The sequence below is a fragment of the Dipodomys merriami genome, unplaced genomic scaffold (assembly GCF_024711535.1).
Source record: "Dipodomys merriami isolate MVZ:Mamm:240054 unplaced genomic scaffold, mDipMer1.0.p SCAF_82, whole genome shotgun sequence".
Classification (NCBI taxonomy): Eukaryota; Metazoa; Chordata; class Mammalia; order Rodentia; family Heteromyidae; genus Dipodomys; species Dipodomys merriami.
In genome coordinates this window covers 255,196-279,289 of record NW_027206424.1, presented here as the reverse complement: position 1 = coordinate 279,289, position 24,094 = coordinate 255,196, and the positions used below count along the sequence as shown (strand labels likewise).

Here is a 24,094-nt window from a genome sequence, read left to right as displayed (position 1 = left end):
CGATGCACCGGCTGAGCCCCGCTCCGCCCGTTTCACGCCATTCCTCTCTCCTGCAGGTATCCGACCCCAGATCATGAACGGCCCCCTGCACCCCCGCCCCCTGGTGGCACTGCTGGATGGCAGAGACTGCACCGTGGAGATGCCTATTCTGAAGGACCTGGCCACCGTGGCCTTCTGCGACGCACAGTCCACTCAGGAGATCCACGAGAAGGTGAGCCGCCCCACCCCGCGACATCACTGGCCAGTCCCCAGCAACTCCCCAAGCCTCCGCGATTCCTAACGCTCCTGTCCGCCTTTGTGCGCAGGTGTTAAACGAGGCCGTGGGAGCCATGATGTACCACACCATCACCCTCACCAGGGAGGACCTGGAGAAGTTCAAGGCGCTCAGGGTCATCGTGCGCATCGGCAGTGGCTACGACAACGTGGACATCAAGGCTGCCGGCGAGCTTGGTGAGTGACGGCTGGCGCTGGCGCGGCGCGGTGGCTACTCTGCAGGGCTTCATGACGGGGCTGTCCCTCGTGGCAGATGACATGGGCCCCTCCCCCCTCCCCCCCCCCCCCCCCCAACGACTCAGCCTATCAACCAACACTGACGACAAAACCATGGGCTCCACCCCAGGCAGGAGTGCACATGGCCACAGGTCACCTTGTGTCGCCTCCCACTCGTGGGCTCAGGCAGGCTTAGCCTGAGCACCCCCAGTCTCTCTGGGAGCAAGAGGAGATCCAGCCACTTAACCTGTGTACCCCCTGACTCGGGGAACAGGAGGAGCTCCAGCCACTCACCCTGTGTACAGGGCGGTAGAGTGCCGCACTCAGCCCTCTCTACCCTCCTCCCCCAGCTAGGAAACCACAGCCCGCCCGCGCTGCTGAGCCTTGAGTTTTCCATGGCCCCGGGCCTGTTCTCTACCAAGCTGTCCGCACCCCAGGCGGGAGGTCAGGATGCTTGGCCTCCTTTGCAGGACTCTATTCTCTTCCAGCAGATGTTCTTTCCTCCAGGATGTTTGAGTTTTAAGGTTTAAGGTTGCAGTGGCTCGTTCTAAGCTCAGCTCTTCCCGCTGCAGCTTCCAGGCATTAAAAAAAAAAAAGGAATAGTTGCATTTTTGCATCAAACCCTAACGTCACATAAAAAGAAACCATCTCTGCAATCACACCTGGCTCCCATGGGGGGGCGGGGGCAGGGAGGAGGCCCTGAGCAGGGTCCAGTTTGCAGACTTCAGTGAGCTTGGCCCTTGTTACCATCCACCCCCCCACACCAAAGTCCTGCCAGGGTGGGGCTGCTCTAATGTCTCCGGGTCAGGGCAGGCCTGAGCAGAAGCTGCTCAGGTGCAGGTGCTAGAGTAGGATGGAGGTCCTGGACTCCACAGGCCGTGGGATCACTGAGCAGCACCCGAACCCGCACCCGGGGAAATGGTGAGCAGCGCAGCCGCTCACTGCCTCCCCTGCAAGGACCGCAGCGGGAGTGACGGCTTCCTCACCGCCCTTGTCCCCCACAGGCATCGCCGTGTGCAACATCCCGTCGGCAGCTGTGGAGGAGACGGCCGACTCCACCATCTGCCACATCCTCAACCTGTACCGGCGCAACACGTGGCTGTACCAGGCGCTGCGGGAAGGCACGCGGGTGCAGAGCGTGGAGCAGATCCGCGAGGTGGCCTCGGGAGCAGCCCGGATTCGTGGGGAGACACTGGGCCTCATCGGCTTTGGTAGGTGCCTCTGCTCCAGCCACCACCACCCTGTCCTGTGCCCTGGGAGGCTAGGTTCAGCTTGGCAGAGGATGACATGTTCACAGGGGTCATGGGTCAGAGCCACTAGACCGCGAGAAGTGACATTAAGGCCAATTTTCACAGTGAGGCCAGGTTGCTGTCTGATGACAGAGCAAGCAGGTGTGTGCTCTGCTGTTGCCCCTCCAGCCGCTTCTGCAGGGGCTTCTCAGAGCAACCAAGCAGGCTTGGGACTGGAACTGGTTGTGGCTGAGTGGTAACCTGCACAGGGAGTGCACCCGGCGGCCATCAGCCTGGTGTGGCACAGGGATTCTTGGAAGATTGGAGCCAGAGGGTGGCCATCAGGCCACCACCTTGGGAAGCGATCTTTCAGGATGTTTCCTTGGGGACAGCCAAGCAAGACCCGATCTGCTTGGTCCTGTAGTTCGGGGCTGTGCTCACATGGAATGCAGACCTCCATGGGAGGCCTGAAGGTTTAAGTGAGGGTCTTGGCAGTTAACTGCAGAGTATGGGACAGGACCCCCAGGCCCCTGGCACCAGTTCACAGGCCTTAGGTCTGGGATGTTCCTTGCAACTGTCCTGTGGTCCCTGTGGGTTTCCTAAGGAAATAATGTGCACACTACAGTGCCCTCTGCTGGCATGCATTGGGTATCCCTTCCTGGGCCTGGGATGGTGTGGAGCCTGGGGTGGCTGTTGGCAGGTGTCGTTGCTCAGCATCTTCTGAGTCTGGTCAGCCAAGCTGCTCTGTTAGGGGACTTGTTTTGGCTGTGCCCTGTGATCCACCTGAACCTGGATCCCCCATGCCCCAGTCCCTCTGGGTCCACTGCAGACTGTCTCCATCTCTCCGTGGATGCCCACTTAGTGCCACAACCCTGTTAGGGGCCCAAAGTCAGCCGCCCGCGGAGTCAGGCCCAGCTCCAGCCGTCTGCGCTGGCTCCCAGAGGCCACAGCTCCACGGAGGCTGACTCGCAGTTCCACACAGACTCGGGTTCTGATGGCTTTTCAAGACCTGAGGTATTTTGACAGTAGATCTTTAGGCAGAAAGCACAGCTAAAGTAGAGGCTGGTGAAGATGAGTGCGTGAAACTTACGAACCGCCACCACTGGGACACACACTCAGCCCTGTCACCATGGTTGGTGTTAGCCTGGCCCTGGTGCTCAGAGTGGGTGGGCTGGCGTGGCAGCTGCTCTGAGAGTGCAAGGCTGTCCAAGGACCTTGCGGCCCTGGGCTGCCCTGGTTCCACCCAGTCCTATGAAGCATTCCTCTGCCCCGCGTGGAGTGGACTCAGCTCTGCTTAGCTCCGTCCATGTATTCGTGATACGGTGATCCACTGTGACACTGCAGCTGTCCCTTGACCAGAATGGCTCTGTCGGACCTTTGCTTCCAAATCACAACCATTACATTAGCTCAGTCATGCCTAGTCAGACGTAGCTTTGGGGGAGGGGTGCTAGTGTTCCTCAGACATCAACTTCCTGTCTGGAATGTCCTGTCTCCTGCCTGCCCATGGGAACAGGTTGTAGTAAAGATCAGTCCATGATCTCCTGAGGGATCGGACCATGGGTTAAACTGAATGCTGCTCTGAGCACTAGGTACCTTTGGGGATCCCTGCATTTGTGCAAGGGATGGCCATTGGAGGTGCTTGTGGTATTGTGTGGCAGCCACCATGACTTGTGTAGGCCCAGGCTGCCGGAAAGAGCTGGGCTGTGAGATTCCATCTGCGGGACAGGGCAGGCAATGGGAGATTCATGGGCCTACCAGGCACATGCTGCCAGTGTGCGCTTAGGCTAGATGATAATACTTAGTTCTGATAAAGCAGAGATAATTGAGTGGGGATATGTCCTGCCAGATACTAAGAAAGGCTGAGTAATATTCCTGCCATGAAGCCTACTGTAATCCTGCATGCAGGAGGACGGAGCCAAGGACGGAAGGAAGGAAGGAAGCAGCATTGACTTAATCAAGTGCTAGTTGCAGTGGGGGGCCTGAGGGTCATTGAAACATTCTGATTGATTATAGATTGGAATTCTCCGTAAGAAGCCAGTTTGGTATGTAATATTCCTGCCGTGGCTCATATAAGCAGGGAACAGTACAGTGTTCACCAGGACTGATGTTGCTCTTAGATGTGATTGCGTTGAGTGTGTCTGCTCCCTCCGCAGCCAGCAGTGGGTTGGTGGGCTCTCAGGGGACAGATGCCTCCGGACTCCTCACTCACCCGCACGTTCTGTCTCTGCACAGGTCGCACAGGGCAGGCAGTTGCTGTTCGAGCCAAGGCTTTTGGATTCAGCGTCATATTTTATGACCCCTACTTGCAGGACGGGATAGAGCGGTCTCTGGGCGTGCAGAGGGTCTACACCCTGCAGGACCTGCTGTATCAGAGTGACTGTGTTTCCCTGCACTGCAATCTCAACGAACATAACCACCACCTCATCAATGACTTTACTATCAAGCAGGTAACTGGATATCAGATGTCCTCCCAACTCTGGAAGCTTCTGCTGAAAAGGTGGCAACAGCTGTTGGTCTGTACCATAAACACAAGGGACTGGAAGATGGTTCCTGGACCAGGAGGAGCACAGGGCCTGCGGCTCCCTTCAGGCGGGCGGGCCTCTGAGCACACAAGTGTGCATGACCAACCACAGCTCCACCCTTCCTAGCCTTTAGGCATCAACAAGAATTGCTACTCTTGCCACACACTGGTGGCTCACACCTGTTAATCCTAGCTGCTCGGAAGATTGAGTGCTGAGGATCACAGTTCAAAACCAGTCCAAGCAGTCTGTGAAACTCTTATTTCCAGCTAACTCCAGCAAAAAGCCCAAAGTGGAGCTTCTTGCTCAAGTGGTAGAGCACTAGCATTGAGCACGAAGGTCAGGGATAGGACCCGGGGCCTGAGTTGAAGCCCTAGTACCAGCAGTTAAAACCTACTCTTTCCCCAAACCGTAGCAGGCACAGGAAAAAACCAGACCATCCAAACTCCATGTTTGCAGTTTTCTTCCTCGGCTGCGTTTTGAGCTCCCGCGGAGCACGAGGAGGTGACCAGCTTCTCTTTCCTTCCCTAGATGAGGCAGGGGGCATTCCTGGTAAATGCAGCGCGCGGCGGCCTTGTGGATGAGAAAGCCTTAGCCCAGGCCCTCAAGGAGGGCAGGATACGAGGCGCCGCCCTCGACGTGCACGAATCAGAGCCCTTCAGGTGGGTGTTTGGCAGGCTGGCCACTGGCCTCCTGCGAGGAACCCGATTCTCCTGCATTGAACTAACTCGCTTTGTCATCTTAAGTGTAAACGGACGCAGGATGGTGCCGCAGGATGGTGCTCGTTTGGAGTTCATCCTCCGCATGCTTGGCTCTTCCCTTGTTGCCCATACCTCCCTCCCCCCATCTCCACTGTTCCCAGCCCTGACAAAACACAACTCAATTCAACTCAGTTCTAACTGCATAGCCAAAAGTTAAAAAACTTTCCCCGCTCACTGACTTCTTTTCCATTTACCCTAGCTTTGCCCAGGGTCCACTCAAGGACGCGCCAAATCTCATCTGTACCCCGCACACGGCCTGGTACAGTGAGCAGGCCTCACTAGAGATGAGGGAGGCAGCCGCCACGGAGATCCGCCGGGCCATCACAGGTGAGTCACGCTCTAATTCCACTGGAGACAGGTGGGTGCAGAAAGGGGGGCAGGGGCAAGGTAACTAAATTTTGCCTAAGCCAGGCCCAACTATAATCCCTGTCTGTCCCCATTATAGAGCACACCCCCTCCAGAAGCCCCCAAGGATGATGATAAACTCACTATGACCGTTTACTCTAGGTCGCATCCCAGAAAGCTTAAGAAACTGTGTCAACAAGGAATTCTTTGTCACATCAGCTCCTTGGTCAGTAATAGACCAGCAAGCAATTCATCCCGAGCTCAATGGTGCCACATACAGGTGAGAAGAGGAACTGATGTTGGCTGGGGCCACCAGCTGCTTGCCTCTCGGGAGAAAGGGAGGCCTGAAAAGACTGAAGTTGCGGGAGGTGTAAAGTTCATGGAACTGAGGAAGCCCTTGGCTTCTTTACCAAGTGGGAATCCTGCACATGCTTCTCTCTTCTTGTCCAGTGCTGAATTTCTATAGAATAAACACGATTCTTTTTTAAAAGCTTTGCTGGTTTGAAAGCAACAGTCTCTCTCAAACTCATCCATCTCTGCCTCAGCCCTCCTGCATGCTGGAATTAATGGGCGTGATCCCCCATGCAGGAAGTTCCTGTTTAGAAAGGGCGGGTCTGAGGTCAGGCAGCCGGGGTATCCTGCTCTCCTAGCATGCAGGTTTCAGCATGATCCGGCTGGACTGGCCACCATGCTACAAGCTGTCCCTCCCGCTGAGCCCCTGAAATCACAGGTTTCAAATAGCAATCAGATCTTCTAGAAAGCCCGTTCTGTCCATGGAAAGCCTCTGGCAGAGGAGTGTTAGAGCAACAAGGGGAAAACCCTGACCACGGGAAAGACTGGCAGAAATAGTTGTGAAGTATAGTTGTGAAGTTGGGAGAGAACAATATGGCTAAGTGGGATAAACTGATTTCTCTCCACTCCCACCCTACTGTGTCCAGGGGAAATAAATGTCTCTCCGTGCATAAAGGAGAGGAGCTGTTTCTTTTTCTCATATGGTGACTTTCCCATATTTACGTTTAGGACCAATTCATAATTCATTCATTCTCTAAGGGTCTTAGCAGCATCTCTGGGCTCCACCCATTTGGGGCCAGAAGCACCTCCCACTCCCAAGTGTGACAACTAAGAAAATGTCTCCAGACACTGTTAAGGGTGGAGTCTGGGCCCTAACTACTGCGTACTGATTGGGCCTCACTAATGTAACTTCTGGGGAACCCCCTTTTCATTGAGCACGTTTCCCCTCCCTCCTCCCCCCCCCCCTTGCCCAATTCCTCCAGGCATTTCTTAGCAGCCTCGCCTACAGGCCAGGTTCAGGCAGGGTATCTTTAACGGCTAGAGTTACTGTTGTCACCACCTACCTCAGTCAAGTTTTGTAACTTTGGGGGATGAGCATGGCAATCCACCGGGTGACATTTGTGCTCTAGAAGACTAAGGCAGACATGGCTTCCTCACACGCAGTGTAGTGAGCGCCACTCAGCCTGCCGAAGCCACCAAGTGACTGTGAAGTAACCGTATCACAGTTCTGGTCAGAACAAGATGCTGGCAAGGTCAGCTTCTAAGGACTCTGCCCACTCATAAGGTGGTGCCAAGCACTAAGTTGGGTTTCCCTTCTGTTTCTCCTCACCCTGGGGATTAGGATATTTCAATGTATGAATTTGAGTCATTCAGTTCACTCACAGCCACCCATAGAAACCATAAAACCAGCATTACCCATGAACACAGCAAGGAAACCATACACAACAGTTTACAAATGGTCGTCATGGGAGATCCTCCTCCTGTCTAAAAGCCACGCCTCTAGTGGCTGAGAGTTGGGATTGATCTGTCCATGTGCAAGGCACCAGGCTTGCATATAAAAACCTACATTCCTCCTTGCTCTGGGTGCCCCATCATGTGGGAAAAGGCCCAGCCCCCCCCCCCCAGCTGACGAGCCCTTGTCTGTTCGCAGGTACCCGCCGGGCATCGTGGGTGTGGCCCCGGGAGGACTTCCTGCAGCAATGGAAGGCATCATCCCCGGAGGCATCCCAGTGACTCACAACCTCCCCTCCGTGGCACACCCCTCCCAGGCTCCCTCTCCCAACCAGCCCACAAAACACGGGGACAATCGAGAGCACCCCAACGAGCAATAGCAGACAATGCCGCACGAGGTAACCACTCAGATAAACTTGGGACCAAGAGACAGTGGCAAATGGATGAACTGAGAAAAGGAGTCTGACGGTCTTTCTAACAGAGCCCTGGACTATGCATCATTGATGTTGCAGTGTTAACGCTACAGGAGCTAGAAAACAAGATGTTTGCTCCAGAAGCGCCGAAAGACGAGGACATGACTTATTAACGACCAACTTCTGTTATTGTGTGTTAAGTTTTCATCTGTGCATCCAATCACAAAGAATAAATAGAGCTTTTTCCTTTATCAGTCCCCTGGGCACAGCAGGTCCTGAGCAACTTGCTCTAGAATGTTGCATCAAGAGTTCCAAACATTGAAATAAAAATATTGAGAGGAAACCCCCACCTTGACTCTAGCCCCTTCGGTTTCCAGGGGCTTCTTACCTCTTTTTGCTAATAGGAAGATTGAGTTACTACGAAATGGGGGAAACTGTCTGCCTGTGTCAGACACATCGGCACGCACAGGAACAAAGCCAGTACAGGCTTGTGCACGGAAGTTCTCTCCTCTGAACTGCATACTGAGCGGGCAAGTTGGTTGTAAGTTCAGTAATACCCTCTGATGCAAAAAAAAAAGAAAAAAAAGAAAAAAAATATTAAGTTTCACAAGCTGTTTGTACTCAAATATATTTTCTCAGTTTCAGATCCTCAGCTATTTTATTGAGTGGGAAGTCTTGAGCTGTTAAAGTTCAAGAAGAATAATGTTGCATTTCCTTATGTCTCAGGAAACACTTTTTATGGTAACTTGTCAGATTGTCTATGAACAAACCCACTTTTTTAGACATTGATAAATTCTTTTCTTCACGTGATATTTTATACAAGAACACTTCAGATGTGTTATTAGATGTGACTGATTTTAACAAATCCTATTAGATTTGTATCAACTAGTTACATGTTCTATTCATAGTCTTTTGTGAATCATTGCCTTTTTGTTTAAAAAAGATGGCCTATTTTGAGCCTTTGTATAGGTACATTCCTGTTTTTGTGACAAAAGAAAAACTTTAAAATTGTCCCAAACAGAAAAAAATAATGGCTATCAGAAGTATGTTTTGTTTTAGTGTGAGTTACCGTTACTGTATTTGTTTATTGTAAAGGTGGACATTTAGCGTTCAGTGCAGTTTTCAATAAAAAGTAATTAAAATTTGTTAAGTTCTGAAATTCAAGTACATCTCACCAGTGTAAAAGCTCTTCCCTTGAGATGTTTAAAGGAACTGCATTGTCAGTTAGCTGGTTTCTACCTGCCCGGCCCACAACCAGACTCAAGAATACTGACAGCATGGGTGGAAAACCAAGACCTTACCCTTCACACTAGTCAAGTGCTGCTGTCCTTGAAGGCCACGGTCAGCCTGTAAATTAATGTAAGTTAAGCATAGGAAGGACCAAGAACCTAACAATTGATATTTACAAAAAGTTGAGAAGTAACAGCCGTTTCCACGTCCTTTTAAAATCACATTATGCTCCCTCCCCTCGTTAAGCAGGTGTCTCCCAAGCATCAGCCTGCGGGACCTTGTCTTGATCATTTTCAGTCACAGCCTCATCCCAACCCTGCCATGAAAGTTACCTGGGCCTTTTATTTCAGGGAGCAGAAAAGGCAGTTTAGTGTTTTCTGTATAACCACTTTGTCAGAGCCCCCAACCATGTACACATGGAAGTATTTAGTGTATAGCCCAAGAAACACTGGGCCTGAGGAGTAAAAAATAGAAAACAGCAGGTCTCAATCCATGGTTTGCCTGGGTTTTGTTTAATTAGATCTTGCTTGCTGCAGCAGCCCTTTGAAAAGTATTATATATGTAAATTGATTCCAAAGAAGGAACAGATGAAAACAGTAAACACCATACTGGTTTCACTCTAGAAAAAAGAACCAACCAAAAGTCCACATGGTTTAAGTGTTGCTACCTAATGCCATATAAAGACATATTTGCCAGTCACCTTTGACAAAGGACATCAAAAACTCTAACTTGGGATCATAATTATGGCCTTTTAATAGTTCAAGAGCTTAACATAGCATTTGATTTACCAAAATCTTGGCCTTTCAACAACCATTTGGTCTGCTGTGAAGCCATTTAAAACCCCATTACTGGAGTCTAGGAAATGGAGCCACCTTCAACTTTCTCACAGGAAAAAATGTGCCAGAACCACCAGTAATACAGAGCAACCTTAAAGGGGATGCAGCAACCACACACAGGAGACGCTTGGTGGCAAGGCTGTGGTGGGACAGCACTTCAGCACGACAAACCCAAGACATTTTTCCTGCTAGCATTTTTGTGGCTTCTCCACTTAGTAAGGCATTTTGCGTGGGGAACCAGGTTGCTGTGCTACACACCCACACCCACCCTCCCCCCACGAGGGAAACAGTCAACTGCAGATGCAATGGTAAACAGTCCCAATAGAGCCTAAAAACTTGGCTATTAACTGCCGGCCAAAATGAAAATGAAAGCATCTAGAATCAATCCGTAAGAAGCGTAGCACCATTGCTCTAAGGCCCCTCTATATGGACTGCTGCAAAATGCCTTCCCTGCGAGTTTTAGCATGCAGCAAAAATAATCCTTTTGCCCCAAGGACACCTTTTCAGAGTATACACTGGAGAAAGAATGGAAGACATATGACAGGTTGTGGACTATTCTGGGTTTTTAGTTTTTTGCAAGAAACTTGTGGTTGTGCAAAGTTCATGACAATCGAAAAAGCAGCAAATAACTAAAGGTTTCCACAGCCTTTTATCAAAAAGTGTGTTGGGGTGTCTCAAAGGCAAGCTTCTTGCACTTCAATCTTCCACAAAGTGCTTGGGTGAACACTAAGTCAGCCTTTGTGTTCCTGAGATCGGTTAGAAATCTCTACCCAGTACTGAATGCATACCTGATATGGTCTTTCTGAGAGATAGTTTTAACTTTAAATAAAGGATGGCTACAACTAAACAACATGCAAAAATTCTCAGACTACACAAAGTCATCATAGAATACACCGACCACCTTCATTCAATCCATTTTCAAATTCTTTATTCTGAACTGGCATTCCCAATCTGCCTGAGCAAAGGGCCACCCTGCTAACAGCACTTGCTTAGAGCAGAGGGGATAATAAGATACGGGAAGAACCCAAGAACCCTCTGCATGGCAATCGGGGAACAGAACGTTGTCCGCAGGGTCCATGGGAACAAATCTCATACAAGCTGGCCTGCTCCCTTCCCATCCAGGGAAACTCACGATGGACCACTGCCCAGAGTCTGGCCCCTTATTTTGGGGCACTCTTCCAAACAAATAAATACCTAAATACTAAAAGGGGGAGGGGGGGAGAGAGAATCAGAAAACTTAAAAGGCAACAGGAAACCAAAACCTCTTCAAAACAAAGAGGCAGAATATATATATATATGAAGTTCATTCAATTAAAAAAATTAATTAGCTTTTTCTTGTAGTTTGTCCCTAAAAGATTTGATTTGATTGGGCACATATTATTAAAATAAAAGGCTTGTTTATTTCATGTTTTGGTGTGGGTAATTTGTACAGTTTCCACATTGCTGAGACTTCGTGTAAATTAGAGCTTGTAAGGTCAAAGTAAAACGCCGGGTTCTATTGAAGACAGTATCTCAAAAGGAGTAAGTTTTCTGCCATGTGCTTTTTTTGTTAGTGCCCATGCTGGGAAAAAATTCTCAATATGGAGATGCTGGTACAATTTTTCCTATTTCACAATTTCTTACACAACCACATGCGTTACATTATAGACAGATTTACAATTTCAAAGGAAAAAAAAGGTCTGTCAATAAAATTAGGTTTTGGGGGGGTTTTTGTTTTTGTCTTTTTGTTTGCTTTTTTTTTTTTAAACAAACTGTAGTTCAACCCAAGTTCTCTGTCTCCTCATGCAGCAGATGCATTAATTATCTCCACTGGGTGTGGACCAGAAAAATAATTGTGAGCAGATCCTTCTGGATCTGGTTCTTTCCACGCTGTGCACTCTGCTTGGAGAGCACCACACTAACTGGGGGTCAGGTCACCACAGATCTGATGCCCTGGTCCGCTCCTTGATGGCCTTCACTCATCTTCATCATCCTCATCTTCCTCTCCATCAGACAGGGACGTGCACGGCCGGATCTGTCTATAGCGATCGAGCCACTTCTCTACCATCTGCGTGACCAGGGGGTGGTTCCGCCGCCCGGAGCTTTTCTGCATGGCGACCAGGACGCCACCTTCCGTCACACAGCAGTCCAGCCACTCCCGGAGCAGCTTCTCCTGCTGCTCCTCATTACCTAGCTTTTAGAGGAGCGTGAAGGAAAGGAAAAAGAATGCCCAGATCAGGTGTGAGAACAGCCTACAACATGTTTAGTGACAATGAAAAGGCCAAAGTGACCAACTGTTCCCACAGGATGGCAAGCTCTTTAACTGTTAAATCAGTGTAAAAATCAGGAAAAGCTGAAGGGAAGAATTCCTTAAAAGGTAATTTAAGGTAATAACAACAAACACATTGTTTTTTCAAAAAAAAAAAAAAAAAAAGCCAAAGTCACAGCTTCAAGAAGGTAAGTTTACTAGGTAAATGTTCTACAGGCTGAAATTGTACAAGTTACAGTCTCTGGATTTTTCCCAATGTTGTGATTATAACATTTTATGAGTATTACTACAATACTGAATAAAAGAGCAATACTTTCGTAAGAACTTAGGCTGCGGGTGTTCTTTGTTCACTGTCACTGCCCCTGTGGATGGACTGATGCCATGCTCCCAAGAACAGGTCATGCCATGCCTAGGCCTCGGGCCTTGTCAGCCAGCCAGTATTCCTCCTTGGGCAAACAGGCTGTCTGTTGGCTTCCCATGCCTCGGGTTCAAAAGCCCTAATGAGCCAGCTCTGCCTCACCTTACTGCTTCTGCCTCCACCTTCTCAGCCAGTCATGATTCTTAGGCTCGGCTGCTGGGTTGCTTGCTGGCGGGGTCCTGGTCCTTACCACCCTATTTAAGCTTAAATCCTTGTGCTTTTTCTCCTTGGCACTTATGCCACCTGAAGGGAAGGACTTCTTTCTGTCCACACTGTTTTGTAAAGGGAAACTCTGAAGTCTTAAGCAGTCAAAGTCACAATTACTCCAAAACTTAGGAATGTAACTGGTGATATAGTTAACTGGCGTGTGGAAGGGAAGGTTCTGCATGAGATTCACGTGTGAAGAGAAAACCACCGCTTACCTCCTGAGCAGAAAGAAAGTGCACGTGGAGTAGTTTCCTTTCACTGTCGACCAGAGGCAAAAACGTAATGGTGATGTCATCATCGGTGTTTAGGTTAGCACCAGCACCTCGGTTGCCATAGCCATCATTTTCCATGGCAACCAAAGCAGAGAAGTGGCCCCTTGTATAGCCCAGAGCAATTGGACTTTTCCAACAAAAACTCTGTTCCCACAACAAAGGCAGATAAACCCCTAGGAAGGAACAGAGGAGAGCACGGAAGCGCAAGGACGGGAGCCAGCCCACTCCCCTCCTTCCCTCCCATGTCCACATCCCAATGCCGCCAGCATCGGAGCCCTTCTTCCCCCACACACACTCTACTACGTGTATACAGAAGCCAACTAGATTCTGTAAATGATGGCTTACCTTGAAACCGAGTATATCCTAAAGTCTCTCCTCGGAAGCTCTTATAGTATTTTACTCCATAAACTATAATTGGTCGTCTAAGGATATGTGCAAGTACAAAAATGTGTGTCTGCTCCAAACTTGCTCCAGGCTGCAGAGAATAACACAAAGGCAGTTTCTCTTTCAATGAGAGCAATATGACTGTTACCAGAAGTTGCAGCCTGACTCCCCCAAGTGCGAAGTCCAAGAGAATAGTAATAGAAATCTGCAATTGTCCAAGCACAGGTATCTCTCACTGTCCAAACTCACAAGCCAAACAGAGTAAGAAATTCGTATATAAAACCTTTTGTTACGTTTCCTTCTTACAAAATGACAGGGCAGGGTTACATGACTTAGGAAGTTATCATTTGCAGGTAGTAACTGACAACACATAGTCTGGGGTACATTTCTCTGTAATTTTACTCGCAGCTCCTTCCTAGGCTCAAGTAGAAAGTACTTCGTCACTTCTTGGGGTTCATATGGGCCTGAGGAGATGACTGCCTGGAGTGCACATCGTGCCCCACCTCAGGACTTCTTTCACCCAAGAGCAATCGTTCAGTAACTGTACATCTGTCCTCACCACACCTACAAGAGCTAACCAGTAGGAACCGCAAAGCCTAAACCCTCCAACTCTAAGGCAGAATGGAGAGCAAGGTCAGACTGGGTAATGTTTAGAATGGTCCTGTGGCAAAATTTCATTTTGTCATTTCCCACTTGACAAGAAATACCTTTCTGATTCAATCAAACAAGGCTTGAAGTATCCTTACCTGACTTGCGAGAGAAAGTATAAATGCCCAGTCTTCCTGCCACTGTTCTTCTCTCAGTGAAAAATGTAAACCAAAGCTCTGCGAATACCACGACTCCCAATCTTTCCAGCGTGTGTAAAACCTAACAAGCAAAATGGCAAACAAAACAGCAATAAGAATAATAATGCCTTCTATAAGTAGCACACTTAATTTTCTAATCATTTACTTAATGTAGTCTACGTAGTCTAAGCAGCCATTAAGTGCCTTAATTTTATCTGCCATACGATACGATATATTTTTCAAATTAACAATGCCTTTTTTGTTGCTTGTTTTTGTAGTTTTCACTATCAACAGGTTACCCTGGACTGTGCTGACATTTAACCACTTGAGACACACCACTGGCCCTACGTTTGTTATTTGGGAGGAATTGGAGTCTCAAGGACTTTTCTGCCCAAGTTGGCCTCAGAGACACGCACCTTGCTGGCAACCTCATCGGCCAGAATGTGTTCCACCCCCACCACACACTTTCACCTGTACTCAATTCATTTCAACTGTCAACTACACTGGAATCTGGGTAAAAGGGCACACACTAGGTAATCTCAGCAACTCTTAAGAGGCTAGTCTGGGCTACATAGTTACTTCGAGACAGCCTATTAGGCAACATAAAGAGACCTTGTCTCCAAATCAAAATAAAAATCATAAGCAAAGGCTCAAAATGTCATCTGACATGTTGGACACAAAGATGTCACATTTCTCCAATGGTATCACTATTTGTAAAGACAATAGAAAAAAAATATCCTGTGTTTTTGTTAAGAATATCAAGAGCCCTGCCCTTTCTAAAAAATAAAGCATTTTTCTGGTGATTACCTGGTAATTCAAAAAGTAGGCCAGGCACTAGTAGCTTACCCCCTGTAATCCTAGCTACTAAGGAGGCTGAGATCTGAGAATCATAATCAAAGCCAGTCAAGACAGAAAGGTCTATGAGACTCATCTCCAGATAACCACCAGAAAACTGGAAGTGGTGCTATGACTCAAAGTAGAGCAAAAGAGCTCAGGAACAACGCCCAGGTCCTGAGTTCAAGCCCTCCTTATGACCAATAAAAAAAGAAAAAATAGTAACAAGGAAACCAATTCTTTATATTTAATCCTTTAGAAGTGATTCAGTATAGTAAATTACTGGTAGACTCAAACACTAAAATCAAGACCTACTGTTTGTCTTTACATAAAGTATAAGATTAAAAATAGAAGCTGGGCCAGGCACCAATGGCTCATGCCTGTAATCCTAGCTACTCAGGGGGCTTAAATCTGAGGATCTGTCCTGCCCAGGCAGGAAAGCCCGTGAGACTCTTATCTCCAATAAACCACTAGAAAACCAAAAGTGCTGCTGTGGCTTAAGCGGTAGAGTACTCGCCTTGAGCTGAAGAGTGCAGGACAGTGTCCAAGCCCAGAGTTCAAGCCCCTCGACTGAGGAAAAAAAAAAAAGCTGGGCAAAGTAGTACATGCCTGTAATCCTAGCTTTCAAGAGGTTAAGGCAGAGATATCACAAGTTCCAGATCAACTCAAACTACATGGTCAGCCAGATTTTGAATGGAACTGTGGAGAATGTGCATGTAATATCAAGGGAGTCCTATAGCTGGAGAGTATTTAGTCTTAAACCCCTGGTTGTGAAATTCATTTTCAAAAATACAAATACTAAGATTATCTGTTATTACTATAATGACAGATGTATATATTAGTGGAAAAAAACTAAGAGCTCAAAAAAATCTTAATTTTTTTCAGTCAACCACCCCTACAGATTGAGAATAATGATCAAAATGAATTATGATCAAAATGGGGTTAATGGTCTTACAGGACAGCCAAGAGCTCACAAGTAACAGTAAACACTGAAGTCTATACATCATACTTGCCTTTGTTATTATGGTTGGTTCGAGAACAGTAAAGTTAAATACATTAGTAAAACAAACATCTCTACAGTAATTTAATGGAGGGCTCTATAGAAAGTAAAATAGTATGCTTCAGATTTTCTAGAACATTTCCAGCAGAAAAAACTGAGGGCATGGCTCAAGTGGTAGAGAGTAGACAGCATGGCCCTTATTTCAAAACCCTAGTACCACCAAAATAAAATTGTTAAAGGCATTCCTCTTTTGCTTAGAAACACACATATATCTGAATGTTTAAGCACCAACAAATACATTGTTTGAAAATTTTAAACAGATGGTTTGTAAACTGAAAGAAGCATGTCGTTAAAAATTTCTTAGTAGTAAAAACAGCTGATGAATGAAACAGCTACATCAGCCAGAAACTAAACAATGACTGCACTCAATATTCCTCAAGAAAACGCCTAAATAAAGAAGTTCTTTTTGTGTGTTTGCCAGTCCTGGGCTTGAACTCAGGGTCCAGGCACTGTCCCTGAGCTTCTTTTTGCTCAAGGCTGTACTCTACCACTTAAGCCACAGCGCCACTTCCCACTTTTTCTGTTCATATGGAACTGAGGAATTGAACCTAAGACTTCATGCATGCTAGGCAAGCACTCTACCACTAAACCATATTCCCAGCCCAATGAAGTTCTTTAAAGTAGATGTATTCAAGTAAATGAACAAACACACACATACACACATACACACACACAAGTAAGCTCTAAACTCCCTAACTGGCTCACACACAATAACAGAAAATTGGCCAGGCACTGGTGGTTCAGGACTCAGGTCTGAGGATCAAGGTTTGAAGTCAGCCAGGCAGTAAAGTCTAAGAGAGACTTAACTCCAACTAACAAGCAAGATGCTGAACTAGAAGCATGACTCAAGTCATAGATTATTAGTGCTAGGCTGTGAGTAAAAAAGCTAAGCAAGAACGTAAGACCAGGTTCAAGCCCCAGTACCAACACAAACACAATACATAAATGCACAGAGAATAGACAAGTAGCCAGGCATCAGTGACTCACACCTGTAATTCTAGCTACTAAAGAGACTGAGATTGAGAGCATTGCAGTTTAAAGCTAGCCAAGTCAGAAAAGTCTTCAAAAGTCTTCAAGACTCCATCTCCAAAGTAACCAACAAAAAAAGCAGAACTGGAGGTATGTCTCAAATAGTAGAGTTATCAGCCAAGCAAGCAAGCAAGCCAAGCTAGTGCAAGGCCAAGTTCCAACTCCAGTTCTGCCCTCCCTGCAGGAGCTGGGTAGGGGAGGAGACAGACCAGCAATAGACGAAATCCAGCAATATATGACTATGTAGTTCCAGTACACAAGCTTGACTTAATATTTGAAAATAAAGTCCCCCAAGAAGCCAACACCATTTCAATCTACATTTCTGTGCAATTCCAATCAAAATCCTGGCTGGCTTTTTCATACAAGTTGATAAGCCAGATTCTAAACTTCATATTGAAATTCAATTGACTTAGGATAGTACCTCTTGACAAAGAAGTCAAAGGACTCACACTTCTAATTTCAAAAGTTCAAATATAAAGAAAATTGATATAATGATAAGACATATAAATCAATGGCTAAAATTAACAGCCCAGAATCAAATTTTACTTCAACAAAAGATCAAAAACAAGAGGCCGTGGGAAAACAGTCTTTTCAAACAATAGTACTGAGACAGCCAGGTGCTGATGGCTCACACCTGTAATCCTAGCTACTCAGGACGCTGAGATCTGAGGATCATGGTTCAAAGCCAGCCCAGGCAGGAAAGTCCGTGAGACTCTTATCTCCAGTTAACCACCAGAAAACTGGAAGTGGCACTGTGGTTCAAGTGGTAGAACACTGGCCTTGAGCTGAAGAGCTCAGGGACAGTGGCCAGGCCGAGTTCAAGCCCCATGATTGACAAACAAAAGTTAGCTTATAATATAAATAAATCAAAGGTGGAAATGTGAAAGTTCAACCTTTAAAAGTCTTAGATAAAACATCATCGGAATAAATCATGTAGCCTTGGGCTAAAAAAGATTTCTTTAGCTTCTACAACAGCAAAAGCATAAATAATTTTTAAAACTGAATAAATGGGACTTGATAAATTCAAGACTTCAGCACTTCAAAAATCACCATTTACAAAGTGAAAAGGGAAGTCACGGAAAGAAGCAAAGTATTTTTAACTTCTATATGTAACGAGGGGCTTAAAGAACAAGGAGTATCAGCAACAAAATCATGCAACAATCCCTCTTTTCTCTTAGAGTGACCACAGGAAGGCTGGTGTATAGAGGGCTGTGGCAGAATGCTTGTCTAGCACACACAAAGCATAGTTTTGATCCCCAGCACCAAAAAAAAAAAAAAGTGGCAACTAATGTGGGAAGGTATTTCACCGAAGACAGAAGAATGACTAATGACATATGAAAAGATGTTCGGTGTCACCAGTTATTAGGGAAATGCGAATCAAAATCACAATGAGAAAGCAGAGAGCTACGGCTCAAGTAGTAGAACCCTAACCTTGAGCAAAAGAAGCTCAAGGACAGTACCCAGGCTCTGAGTTCAAGCCTAACAACTGGCACAGGTGTACGTGAGCGTGCGCACGCACGCACACGTACACGCGCACACACATAAACACACACACACAATCAATCAGAACTATTACTTTCTGGTCTGTATATCAACAATGGCTATAACCAAAATAATAACAAATGCTGGTAAGAATATGGAAAGTTTGATAGGAATATAAAATAGACTATTCTTGAAATATTATAAATTTACTACTGTAGATTATCTGACCAGCCCTTTCATTATCCCACAGACTTGTATAGGGTCATAATACAAGAAAGAAAGAAGAAACAACCCAATGTGTCCATCAACTGAAAAAAATGGGCCATGTTTTCTGACAGTGAAATATTCCTCAGTACTGAGGCAGGCTAAGGCACGGGTGGCGCCTTAAAATTTTTATGCTAATTAAAAGACATCAGTCACATTTTCACAAGACTTCAGAAAAGGCAAATGTACAAGGCTATTGCCTCAAGGTGGTGAGAAGTAGAAAAACCTGAGAAGACAAGCAATACCTACCCATGAAACCCACAGGTACTAACTACACACATTTGGAGAACACAGAGTGCACACACTTTCACGTGTATTTGTACTTACTTACCAACAGTATGTGAAAAATGGAACTGAAAAATACAACTACAATTCTATCAAATAACACACACAGTAATGGGTCTAAAAGATCTGTACTGTTGGTGCATGATGAACCGCAGCCAGCCGTCCATCTGTGTGATCCATGCATGTGGGTGCAGTCAACTGGGAGTCTAGCGTGATTTTCTGAAAAGATCTGTACTGATGTTTTTCCTTATTTTTATTAACCAACCCCACCTGTTAATCTGAGAAAATGGATTGACATGACCATGGAAGTCTTGAGAACTTGAGTCAGCTCAAATCAACAGAACTGCATATGCACATAGAAATATAAAAATAGTCTACCCTGAAGTAGGTGGGGGAAAAGTTCATGTAACAGAAAATTGCTTTCTCAGTTCTCACTAGGAATTTTCTGATTTAAAAAATAGCTTCCCCAGCTGAGTTGATGGATACCTTGGCAGAGAAGAGCTTTAAAAAAGGAGCCCACATAACACAAATAATATGGTGGTGCCTACTCTCCTGGCAGAGGGCAGGACTCTCAGTTGCTCACCTCCTTTCTCATTCTACCTTTTTTTTTGGGGGGGGGGGCGGGGTCAGTCATGGGGGCAGAACTCTGGGCTTGGGAACTGTCTCTTAGCTCTTCAGCTCAAGGCTAGCGCCCTACCACTTGAGCCACAGTGCCACTTCTGGCTTTTTTTTTTTTTTTTTTTGCTTATGTGGTGCTAAGGAATTGAACACAAGACCTCATGCATGGGAGGCAAGCACTCTACCACTAAGCCAACTTCCCAGCCCCTGATTCTACCTTTTAAGTCCTGTGTGGAGCTCAATGAACAAACTGGACCCTCATGGAAGGCAGGAACACTTCTCATCCCATTATAATCTTCATCCCTACACCACCTCCAACCTAGTAAAGGATGCTCTTCATCCCTGCATGCAAGGCCATTTCCCACTGATGAGTTCTATACCCTTAAGCAAAGGCCTCACTCGAGAGCACCAAGGAGGCAGTGGCAAGGCGCAGTGTGCCAGAGTGCTATGTTATGTGAAGGAATCAGGACTCAGGACTTCCCACTCAGCTCTGCTGCAACTGCACCTGGGAGTGCATCAGCAGCTCCTTCCTTGCTGATGTCCACCTCCTTATCCAGCCTATTTACTCAATGTCTCAGAATATGCCTCCAAAGACTCCCAATACCAATCTACATTTTAACAGAACAGTCCAGATTGCCCACTGCCTTCCTTGAGCAACAGGTAGCACATATCCCCAAATCTAGAATGACCAGCCACAAATATATTTAAATCACAAAGGAACATTCTATCACCTGCTAAGATCCACAAGATACTTTCTGCCTGTTAAGACTAGGCTATAACTATTTCCACCACAAGAAGTAGTGCTGTGGTAGGCACTAGTCTTGGGCACTAAAAGACTCAAGGACAGCGCTCAGGCCCTGAGGTCAAGCCCCGCAACCGACAGAAAGAAAAAAAAAATCCTCATATTTCCACCACAAAACAACACTGTGCTTCCACTTTTTTAGTTTTAGTATTAGTTTTTTGTTTTGTTTGTTTTACTAGGTGGCCCAGATTGGTCTCAATTCAAAATCCTTATCTACTTCCCAAGTGCTGGGATTAAAAATGTATGCAATTGCCTAGCTCCTGACAGTCCCTTTCAAGATTTGAAAACGTGAAAGATTTTACCACAGATCTGACTTTCCAGGTAAGAAGCTAAACTTCATCAACACTAAGGGATAGATCTCTGGACAATCACATTAACCAACGCAAAAAAAAAAAAAAAAAATCACACAAACCAAGCCAATCTCATCCCCAATGTAGGCAGCCCACTGGAAGAGCAAAATCATCCTAAGAGTGTCGTCTAACAATGTAACCGATGGAGAGGGGTTAGACAGACAGACTGTACCCCACAGCACAAGGCTTATTACCCAGCTTCCTCAGCTCAGGAATGGTCTTGCCATGCATGCTACTAGATCAGGTGCACTACACAGCATCTTCCTCCACTACAGGCACTAAATGACTTCTCTATCTAACTGAGGAACAAATTCTTCTAGCTTTCTTAACTCCCAGGCTCGTCAACCATGGGTGATCAGAAATTTTTCCTCTACTATACTATCCTTTGCTTTATATTTCTGCTCAAGAGGAGCTGTGGCTTCAGTGATGGAGTGTTAGCCTTGAGCAAAAAAGCTCAGAGACAGCATCCAGGCCTGAGTTCAAGCCCCAAAATGAGCACCAAAAAAAAAAAGAAAAAGAAAGAAAAAAAGTTCAAGAAAGTACTTATTGTTTCCATATACTAGAAAGCACTTTCATTAAATATTCAATAAGCACTCATATGTGTAAAGTGATTGACACTAGATCTTCCACAATGAAACAAAAACAAAATCCCTGTTCTCTTTTCTAGTCTAATAGACTTCGCGTAATCCCAAGATGTAACAACAAAATTCACAACTGGTAGTTGCTACAAAGTACCAGGAGGATATTAGAGTGATAAAGTTAACTGGAGTTGGGACCATTAGCATTATTTGGAAGCATTCAATTAAACAAGAGAAAAAAAATGCAATTTTGATGTCAAAGAAAATTGTACGTACTAGTTTCAAAGTGGGCAATTCAGTTTAGCTCATTTGTGCCTCGATTTTTATCATTTATAAAAAGTTATCTAAGAGCCGGGTACTGGTGGCTCACGCCTGTCATCCTAGCTACTCAGGAGGCTGAGATCTGAGGATCACGGTTCAAAGCCAGCCCAGGCAGGAGAGACCGTGAGACTCCTATCTCCAAAAAAACCACCAGAAAACCGGAAGTGGCGCTGTAGCTCAAGTGGTAGGGCGCTCGCCTTGAGCTGAAGAGCTGAGGGACAGTGCCCAGGCCGAGTTCAAGCCCCACGGCAGACAAAAAAAAAAAAAAAGTTATCTAAGAGAATGTATTCACGAACCAAAAAAAAATATCAAAAGTCAACAGATCTTAAGACTTAACACAGAGGCTGGGAAGGTGGCTCAGTGGTAGAGTGCTTGCCTTGCATGCATGAGGCCCTGGGTTCGATTCCTCAGCACCACATAAGCAGGAAAAAAAAAAAGCTGGAAGTGGCGCTGTGGCTCAAGTGGTAGAGCGCTAGCCTTGAGCTGAAGAGCTGAGGGACAGCGCCCAGGCCCAGAATTCAGGCCCATGACCGGATCCAAAAAAAAAAGACTTAACACATTACCAGTGTAACAGTCATTGTCTCCAATGTATGCACTCCAAAGCAGTGAAGATTTCAGTGGATACATATATACACAAACATACACCCATTCAAACAATGGAGAAATCAAACTGTGGACTAAAACTAACTGGTCCAAGGACATGTTTAAACACATACAGATGAAGCAGGTGTGTGAAATGTTAACAACTGGTTAACTAAGTGAGAGATACTGAAATCTACTGTATTCATTTAAGAAAAAAATCGTTTCTCTGTGGTTTGAAAAAGATTATCTTAAGCCTCCCTCTCTCTCAGAAAAATACCCCAAACATAATGACAACAAAATCTCTTAAAGCTGTATTAGAATATTAAACCATAGGTATTGAAATTGAACCTGAGTGTAACTACACTTAAGGCTATTAAAACTTCTAAGTGTTATCTGAGCTTAATGGCATATGCCTGCATTCCCAGCACTGAGAGGGCTAAGGCAAGAGGAGCAGAAGAATTCACCAGAGGCATAGCTGTGTAGCACACTGTGATTCCTAACAAATAGGAGGCCCTGAGTTCAAACCTCAGCTCAAACTGGAGTTTGAAAGCAACTTGGGCTATGTAATGTGGCCAGACCTCGTTGCAATCTAATATTTTTTCAGAAGGTCAGAAAACCTGTAATATTGTATTAGAAATGTCCAAATGTTTCTACTTTAGGATACATGTAGAAAGTATAAAAAGCAAGGTATTCAGAATAGCTAATGTCCAAGGCCTAAAAGGATTTTTCTCTAGCTTCCACAAAATATAACAAAAAAAAAAAAGTAGCCCCTAGCTACAAACAGCACTGAGGCCGGGGCGGGAAGGCTTGCAGCTCACCAATGTGAACAGTCGTGCAGGCTGTCGTGAAGAGCCTTCCGAAGCACCGAGTCCTTGTCATAAATACCCCAGGTGGCTTGCAGTACTGAGTCCAGTAAGCAGTCTCCCGCAGTCCGGTTCCACAGGGCATACAGTCGACTGTCCAAACGTGTAGCCAACTCCAAGGACCAGTTTATAATCGGAGATTCTTCTTCTAACTCTACAAGGAATTTAAACAACATGCTCACTTTCATGCCTATGTAATTATGAAACTTTTAGTAGGGTAAAGAACTATTTTCTGCATGTAAAAAGGTTTATATGTAATTTACTAATAAAGAGATAAATAACTAATAACTTTCATTGAAACAAACTTTTTGAATAGTTGAGATATACTGCATCTCTAATTTATTTAGCTTTCAAGTTCTCCTGTTTAATACATATTATTCATCTGGAATAAGAAGTAGAAAAGCAAACTTTTAAGTCTCTTATGTCTACTTATTTATTCTGGCACAGTTAAATACTGTACACCTTTTTCCCCCGACCATTTTTTCTGGGACTAGGGAATAAACAGTGTAGGCAAATGCTGTACCACTGAGCTACCATCCCAGGCCCAATGAATAGCATGGTAATAAACTTAGTTTAGGCAAATGCTGTAGCACTGAGCTACCATCCCAAGCCCGATGAACAGCATGGTAGAAAACTGCTCTGAAGGACTTCCTTCAGGCTTCTAATTTAAAATAAAAATATCCGGGGGCTGGGAAGGTGGCTCAGCGGTAGATCGCTTGCCTTGCATGCTCAAGGCCCTGGGTTCGATTCCTCAGCACCACATAAGCAAAAAGAAAAAAGCTGGAAGTGGTTCTGTGGCTCAAGTGGTAGGACGCTAGCCTTGAGCTGAAGAGCTGAGGGACAGTGCCCAGGCCCAAAGTTTAGGCCCCACAACCGGACCGGATAAATAAATAAATAAATAAATAAATAAATAAATAAATAAATAAATAAATAAATAAAATATCCAACAAGCTGACAATATATCTAAGTACCTTATACTTTACAAAAAAGAAAGGAAAAATTAATTGATCATATAAAAGGTAAATTATTAATTACATGCTTACCCTTTTGAACATCTCTATCAAGCACCTCATCAAATAATTTTTCTTGAACTGTTGGGGGCAAGTCTTCAATATCTACAAAGAAAAATCAGGCTTAAAGAATGTTC

The 24,094-nt window shown here is 45.6% G+C and overlaps 2 protein-coding genes across 12 annotated transcripts in view; one reads left to right on the top strand and one right to left on the bottom strand.

Annotated features, from left to right (window-relative positions):
- Nucleotides 1–8,649, top strand: part of LOC138819815 (C-terminal-binding protein 2) — a 125,000-nt gene extending 116,351 nt beyond the window's left edge. For all 8 annotated transcript variants that reach the window (XM_070011365.1, XM_070011369.1, XM_070011363.1 and 5 more), the window contains 8 exons: nucleotides 57–211; nucleotides 306–450; nucleotides 1,494–1,700; nucleotides 3,951–4,165; nucleotides 4,769–4,899; nucleotides 5,198–5,325; nucleotides 5,506–5,623; nucleotides 7,286–8,649. In XM_070011365.1, coding sequence (XP_069867466.1) covers nucleotides 57–211; nucleotides 306–450; nucleotides 1,494–1,700; nucleotides 3,951–4,165; nucleotides 4,769–4,899; nucleotides 5,198–5,325; nucleotides 5,506–5,623; nucleotides 7,286–7,466 — 1,280 coding nt within the window. In that variant the 3' untranslated portion in view covers nucleotides 7,467–8,649. The remainder of the gene's footprint in view (nucleotides 1–56; nucleotides 212–305; nucleotides 451–1,493; nucleotides 1,701–3,950; nucleotides 4,166–4,768; nucleotides 4,900–5,197; nucleotides 5,326–5,505; nucleotides 5,624–7,285) is intronic.
- Nucleotides 8,650–10,476: 1,827 nt separating this feature from the next.
- The window catches only part of LOC138819816 (ubiquitin thioesterase ZRANB1), a 66,305-nt gene continuing 52,687 nt past the window's right edge, over nucleotides 10,477–24,094 (bottom strand). For 3 of the 4 annotated variants that reach the window (XM_070011370.1, XM_070011371.1, XM_070011374.1), the window contains 6 exons: nucleotides 23,991–24,062; nucleotides 22,903–23,101; nucleotides 13,841–13,961; nucleotides 13,056–13,185; nucleotides 12,654–12,883; nucleotides 10,477–11,738 (listed from right to left, as the gene is read on the bottom strand). In XM_070011370.1, coding sequence (XP_069867471.1) covers nucleotides 11,520–11,738; nucleotides 12,654–12,883; nucleotides 13,056–13,185; nucleotides 13,841–13,961; nucleotides 22,903–23,101; nucleotides 23,991–24,062 — 971 coding nt within the window. In that variant the 3' untranslated portion in view covers nucleotides 10,477–11,519. The remainder of the gene's footprint in view (nucleotides 11,739–12,653; nucleotides 12,884–13,055; nucleotides 13,186–13,840; nucleotides 13,962–22,902; nucleotides 23,102–23,990; nucleotides 24,063–24,094) is intronic. The other variant, XM_070011373.1, reaches the window with a different exon arrangement.